The 7,733-nt window shown below is 37.7% G+C and overlaps 1 protein-coding gene across 1 annotated transcript; it reads left to right on the top strand.

Moving 5' to 3' along the window:
• Nucleotides 1-5,238: 5,238 nt before the first annotated feature.
• Nucleotides 5,239-6,171, top strand: LOC141618835 (uncharacterized). Its single transcript, XM_074435901.1, has one exon. The coding sequence runs from the start codon at nt 5,239-5,241 to the stop codon at nt 6,169-6,171; it is 933 nt and encodes a 310-aa protein (XP_074292002.1).
• Nucleotides 6,172-7,733: the final 1,562 nt, after the last annotated feature.

Raw genomic sequence — 7,733 nt, 5'->3', positions numbered from 1 at the left:
AAAGTTTGTTCGGTCGAAAGAACTTTGACGCACAATAACTCCTAGTAGCGGAATCCAAATGCGGCATTTTTTTTCAAGTTGTAGTTCTCGGAAAGATGAGCGATTTGGAAAAAAAATCGTCACTTTTGGAACTCATAAACACGAGTTATGACCTCTTTAAGATTTTCAGATAAAAAATTTCGGTATTTCGTGCAAAGTGAAAAACCTTAGGGGTACCGCGTGAATTATCCGTTCATTTAGTTTCATGCATTTACATAATTTCCTATCGTCTTGTCCATTGAGGAAAATGTCCATACTAGTGTGGGGATGAGAAATTTGAACAATCTAACACCTAACACTTATGAAAAAAATTGAAAAATTTTAATGTTTCAAAAACATGTTCTTTCCTTTTGTAGTGTAGAATTGTATATACTTGTTTGTTTGTTTGTTTATCACTCTTGTCACATTGGGACGACTACGCCACATTCGAGGCATGAATGATATAGAACACCCCATGGTATAATCTTTCCAAATCTCCTTTCTCCTTTTTATATGTTAATGACAATGTGGCTATATTTTGATTGATGCGGTATGAACCAATGTGTTCCTAAGAGCTTGCATTTAGTTTACATGGCATATTAGTTGATAGTAGCATATGCATTAGAGTTGTATATATGTTAGTTGCATCATTGCATGTAGTTGCATATTAGAAAATTTTGTGAAAATGCCTATTTGGGAAGCTTGTCAAGTGTATATAAGGCCCTTGTAGATAATTTTTCTTCCTGAGACTTTGTTTGCTAGAATACTCTCAAGACACCCTAACACTATGCCAAATCTGGCCATCAATAAGGAGTGTATCAAAATGGTTTAATGCATATAATAACGACACTTAGATTACCGTTTTCCAAATATTGGCGGAAACCTAGACCGCGCTAATAAGAATAACGGTTTCCGTCAAAAACCGTTGTTATTATAATGTGACAACGGTTGTTTCACAAACCGTTATAAAAAATGTTTAACGGTTTCCAAATACTTGTTATAGAATCACCCTTATCAACGGTTGTTAGACAACCGTTACTAGTTTAATAAAATGGCATTTCGAAAACTGTTACTAAATTAACACCAGCAACGGATTTTGGTACCCGTTGTTATGTTATAGCTACGGGTTTCATGTAACGGTTATCATTTTCTATTATGAGAGAACGGTTCCTCTGTACCTGTTGTTATTTATCATTTACGGGTTAAAAATAACCGTTATATACTTTTTTAAATGTTTAATATTCAACCAATGCAAGTATGATAAATAATGAATCGTTGCATGCAGTGTTTTGTTTGACCATTATTACTATCCGTCCATTATTATATTCACACAAGCATACATATTTTCCTATAATTATCACTTATAATGTGATCAATTAACCATATACACCAATTCAAAGTTCAATTAATCATAGCCTATAATTTAATTAAAAATATTACACTTCGATCAACATGCCATCGTCATCTTCTATACCCGCCGAATCACAATCAAATACCTGCTATATCCATCCTATTACATGAATTATACACAACCTTCCAATCAAATATGATGACAATGGTAAGGCTTTTTCGAGAAGGTTTACTTGGATGAGAGATATGCTTCGTCAAGGTGATTATACGAACGTTAAAAAGGTCCACCCAACTTGGACAAAGTTCATGGTTTTCTTGGTTACGCAATGATCGAGTTTGAAGGTTTTGGGAAGAAGCTGGAATCTTTTCGTCAAGCGAGAAAACTCCAGGCAAGATACGAGGATCACGATGCTGGGAAGAAAAATTATTATATAGACGATGTGTTACAAGCGCAATATTTATGGATTGCAACCGATTGTGACATTAATCTATTAAGAATATATCGACACTATTTTGACACTGTGCCTCGTTCATGGAAGGCGGAACAAGTGCCTCCTAATAATCCACATATTGAATTCCCAATATTTACCTCAATCGCAGGGAAATTACAAGATGATTATGTTGATTAATTATTATTATTATTATTATTCTAATTAATGTTGTTAAAACGCGCGTCTTTTAGTTTCTTGTTATGTATGTGCTTTTCTTGAATATATGCGTGGTAGTGTTTTTTATTTTCTAATTATTTATTGCAAGTTACGTAGGTTTAAAATATTTGTTATTAAGGCAAATTTTACATTAAATTAACTAGGAAATTAATGTTTAGGAATTAATTATTAACGGTTTCGAAAACAATTATAAATGTGGCTATAAATGTTAAAGCATCCTTTACCAACTGTAATACCCCGTATTTTAGATGGTGGAATTATATTAAAATATGTTTTAAATGATATTTAATAATTTAATCAATTAAATTATAAATTGTAAGACAATAATAAAATAATTAAATAATACTTGAGCCGGAAATAATGTGGGCCGTGTATGTTGAGTATATAGTCGGGATTGTAATTGTATGTTATTACTAATACTAATATGGGAGTAATTAAAAGAAAAGGAAAAAATAAAGATAATTACTTTTAGGAAACTTCCTCCCTCTTTCCTTCCCACATCTATATAAATAAGAGGTTATACCTACCCATAAGCATACAAAAACATAAAAACACAATAATTGATGAAGGCAAGGGAGAGAAAGATCTAAGGGAGAAAAATAAGAGATTTCATCCAATTATTGTTGCCTCAAGGTAAGATCGTCTTAATTTATATTTATATCGCCGTATTTAATTAAATTATCATTTAAACCCCATATGGACCACCATGAACCGTGCCGTTACCCTCATTAGTTGGCCTTGACCGTGGGGATGTCAGTGGGACCTGTCGTAGCTGTTGTCGACCACTATGGGTGGTGAATTTGGCATCTAAGTAACGGTTGTTGCAGATTTAAGACGGGTTTAGTGACTTAAGGGTTGGACGATTAAACATGAGACTTGGGTGGCTATATAACTCTGCTATGGGCGGTTCTTATGGTGGTGTTGGGGTGGTTGCGGGTGGTGGTTGGTACGGTGAGGTGTCGGGTGTGGTGGTTAAACGGGTTTTGGGTTGTCTTTCGTTTTGTGTGTCATTTTAGGCTGTTATGCGGGGTTGTTGCAAGTGGTGGGACCACCGTGGGTCAAGGGAGACCATGGTGGTGGCCACGGGTGGTCATGGTGGCAGTAGGGTGGTGAGTTCGTGGTGTTTAGTTGTTTTCGTGTCCGGTTTTTCGGGGGTCATCTAAGGCGTGTAGGTGCGGGTTACAGTGGGAGTTTTAGCCAGTGTTAGGTGGTTGTCGGGGTTGGTCGTGGTGCGAGCTAGGCTGTAGTAGGTTCGGGCGGTGGAGTAGGTGGTTGGGAGTGTCGTAATAGGCGGGTTGTTGGTTAGGGTTGCGGTTGTATCGGGAACGGGGGTAGTATACATGTCAGGGGTGTGTTGTTTATGGGATTGTTGTGGTTGGTTATGGGTTTGTTGTGTTTGTTTTTTCATCCAATCATACGGGATTTGTATGGGGTGTGTATGGGTTGGTTTGTGTCAATAAATTAATAGGACGGGTTCCGTAATCGTTACACGGAGAATTAATTAATTAAACTAAATTGCAATAATTAAACTAATATACTAAATTGAATAATTAATAATTAAATTATAATTTTTCGTTTAGGTGTCGGTTTTGAAGTGGAGTATTTCTGATTATTTTAATTGACTGCTTTATTGGATTTGCCGCTGAGGTAGGTTATCTACTCAACTCGAATATGTATTGTGTAATTTATTTAATGAACGTTAATTGGAATTGGATGTAGTTTGTGGGTTGAATATTGTTGTGGTTGATTTATCATTATTCATATTGTATGTTGTATTGAAGGCCCGGTCCAAAGGTGGCTGGTAAATGAAGAATCGGTCCACGGGTGGCGGTATATAAAAGGGTGTCTCGGGATTGATGTTGATATTGTTTATTAGGGTGTCTCGGGTTATTGACAAAGGGTGTCTCAGGTTATTTATATGGGTGTCTCGGGTTGTGTATGGAGGATGTGTGGAGATTGAAGTTGTGATCGGGATTGATCATTTACATGTATATTCTGTACTATTGTTGTATTGTTCCTGTTGTTTAGATATTCCTACTCAACCGTTGGGTTGACCGTGTATTCGTTAAACACCTGTGATGAACCAATAATTGGGGAGCAGATTGATTTCAGGTATTTAAGCTGGCTTAGAAGGGGAGCTGAAGAGCAAGAGGATGTGGCATTACTTAGCTGTCTAGATCACCTTAGAAGGACAATCAATATTTTATTATTCGTATTAATTAGTTTCCGCTGCTGTTGTATTTATTAATTTAGTTATTTAATTTGGATTAGGTAATAAGGCCATTTAAACATTATATTTATTTAAAGTACTGTGGTTTCGTTTACCTTTGTATTCACTACCTGAGGCAACTGAGATGGTAACACGTTCATTTATCTAGGAATGCCTGGTAAAGGCTCTTAAATAAATAGGGGTGTTACAAAATGGTATCAGAGCGTACGTTCCTCAAGCCTAAAACAAATGAACCCAATGAATTTAGGACGAGTCTAATAAAATGAATTTAGGACGAGTCTAATAAAATGAACCCGTGTAGAAATTGTTAGGAGCCCCCCTTAAATCTTGGGATGAGTTAGGTGCCCCCTCACACCAAAATTTTGGCCCTTTCAGCTTTGAACCGGTCACCTTTGAGAGAAAATTTAACGAGTGGGGTAATTAGAAAGTGTATTCTGTCTTAAGGGTCAATTATTTGTCTTAAGATAGAAATTTTTAACCTTGTTGCAAGACGCGGATTGAGGTAAGTAATATGTGATAGCATTTGGCCTAGGGCCATGAGAATTGGAGTAACTATTGGGATTTGCATTGTGAAAATTGGGTGATAATATACACCAAATAGTAAATTGAATTTATTGGTTGTAAATTGGTTTGAATTAATTTATAGCGTGAATTATTAATCTACATGAATGGATGTTATGTGAATTAGAAATATTATGTCTAATGATATGCGGTTATGTGATCCCTGAGCCATGATTAGTGTAGTGATTTAACGATTAAGCAATAAATTTTGTGGGTGATGGTTAGTAGAACGGTTAACAACCATGGGGGTGTGGCGGTTTGGAAGGTCATGGGTCACGTGGTTGGCTGGCTTTAGGCCAGTCCAGTCAACCACATATTGTTTTGTTTGCAGGTGTATTAATTAAAAACCTTATGCCTAAATTCCAGAGCAAAAGCTTATGTGTGTATTTTCTTTCCTTTAATATCAGAACCATGCCTCCAAACAAAGCTACATCTACACCTACACCCACTTCTATGTCTCAAGAGGAGATTGATCGTCTGATTGCTATGAATGAGGCCTTGACAGCTGCGTTGAAACCTAAGAGGTCAGTGCAAGATTCAGCTAAAGTGAGTGTTTCTATTGTGAGGCACAATCCGACGAAGTATGTTGGTTTGAGATCACCTTCCCTATTGGGAGATTGGCACAGAGAATTCGATAATCTTTTTGAGCTATTGAAGTGTCTTGCGGAAATGCAAGTGGATCAGGTTGCTTATTATCTAAGAGGGAAAGCTGGTATGTGGTGGACTAGAAGCAAGGAGGATGTGAGAGAGGCTGCTACAAATAAAGGGAGTGATTATGTGAGGTGGTCGGAATTCAATAAATTTATGAATGCTGTGTTCGTTCCAGAGCACATTAAGAGCAGAATGAGAGCAGAATTTGACTCTTTCAAAATGACAGATAAGATGACAGTGGAGACCTACTACAATAGGTTCATGGAGCTATCTGAGTATGTGGCAGACTTAAACTTTAGTGATGAGATGTTGGCACTTAGGTTCGACAAGAGGTTGACCACAACTATCAAGAAGAGGCTCGCAGCTGGTCAACCAAGTAAAATCGATGATGTGTATCAAAGAGCTGAACATGCAAAGAGAATTGCGGATATGCTTAAGGAGGAAAAGAAAGAAAATGGTGAGAAGAGAAAGACTGAGGCTGCAAGTGAGAATGCTGGGAATAAGAAACAAAATGTGAATCCATACCGATCTTTTTTCTCCAACAATGGGCAGAATGGGAATGGAAATCATGGAGGTTTCGGCACAGGAGGAGCTTCGGGAGGCGGTGTGCTTACTTGTTTTAGATGTGGGAAAGTGGGTCATAAGATTTCTGATTGCAGAGTTCATGTGGGAGCCAAGCTAGGGGTTTTGTAAATGTGAACCAGAGTGGAGGCTACCGCACTCCTATGCAGAACCATGGAAATTATAATCAAAGATCTAGAGGTGGCAATTATCAGAGGAGCAACAACAAAAATTATTCTAATCAAAATCGCTTCAACAACAATCAAAGAAATAATTTTCAGAAGATAATGAACAGTGGAAATCAGCAGAATGGGTCAGCATCAGCTAGCCAGGGTGGAGCCAAGAGTAGTGGGATATTATTTATGATGGGAAAGGAAGCTGCTGAGGAGGATGCTCATGTTGTCACGGGTACAATTCTTGTTAATTCTGAGCCTACCTTTATTTTATTCGATTCGAGAGCTACCCACTCTTTTATTTCAAGTGAGCATGCTAGGACATTAAATTTGAAAGAATATGATGAAATAAAAGACCTAATTGATATACCTTCGGGGGAATCCATACCTTGTAGCCGTGTGTACAGAGATGTGTTAGTTAAAATTGGGGAAGCTATATTTTTGACCAATTTAATTGATTTTCGTTTGGGTGGTTTTGAGGCAATTTTAGGGATGGATTGGTTGAGTAAATATAAAGCCTTTATAGATTGTCATAAAAAAAAGTAACTTTGAGTGGACCTAAGGGAATAAAAGTGTCTTACAAGGGATTTGTAGTGAAACCAAAAATAAAACTTATCTCAACAGGTACCTTAAAATCTTGTTTGAGGAAGAGAGGTGAGTTGATCTTGTGTCATGTGAGGGACACGCGAGAGGAGGTGCCTGGGGTGGACTCTATACCTGTTGTGCAAGACTTTCAGGATGTGTTTCCAGATGAGATTCCGGGGTTACCACCTCAGAGGGATATTGATTTTGGCATTGACTTAAAACCTGGGGCGGGACCAATTTCTAAAGCACCTTATAGGATGGGACCTAAAGAGTTGGAGGAGCATAAAAAGCAGTTGGAGGAGTTGTTGGATAAGGGCTATGTGAGGCTGAGTGTGTCACCTTGGGGATCACCTGTATTATTTGTTAAGAAGAAAGACGGGAGCATGAGTTTGTGTATTGACTATAGAGAGCTGAATAATGTGACTATCAAGAATCGTTACCCTTTGCCACGGATTGATGATTTATTTGACCAGCTAAGTGGGGCTGGAATATTTTCTAAGATTGATTTGAGGTCGGGGTACCATCAATTGAGAATTAAGAATGAAGATATTCCAAAGACTGCATTCAGGACAAGGTACGAACACTACGAATTTGTTGTTATGCCATTTGGATTAACTAATGCACCGACAGTCTTCATGAACTTGATGAACCGTGTGTTTAGTCCCTATTTGGATCAGTTCGTGGTCGTCTTTATCGATGATATCCTGGTGTATTCTAAGAATAAAGAAGAGCATGAGAAGCATTTGAGGATTGTGTTGGAGACCCTGAGGGAAAATAATATTTATGCTAAGTTGAGCATGTGTGAGTTCTGGTTAGAGAAAGTTGCCTTTCTGGGACATGTGGTGTCTAAGGAGGGAGTGTCAGTTGATCCAAGCAAGATTGAGGTAGTGTCCAAGTGGGAGAGACCAAGGAATGTGGGGGATATTAGAAGTTTTC

The sequence above is a fragment of the Silene latifolia genome, chromosome X (genome assembly GCF_048544455.1).
Source record: "Silene latifolia isolate original U9 population chromosome X, ASM4854445v1, whole genome shotgun sequence".
Lineage (NCBI taxonomy): Eukaryota > Viridiplantae > Streptophyta > Magnoliopsida > Caryophyllales > Caryophyllaceae > Silene > Silene latifolia.
This window is presented reverse-complemented; position numbering and strand designations above follow the sequence as displayed.

What these genes read in the sequence shown, in the direction of transcription:
- LOC141618835 (XM_074435901.1), top strand. Translation starts at nt 5,239, where the DNA reads ATGCCTCCAAACAAAGCTACATCTACACCTACACCCACTTCTATGTCT.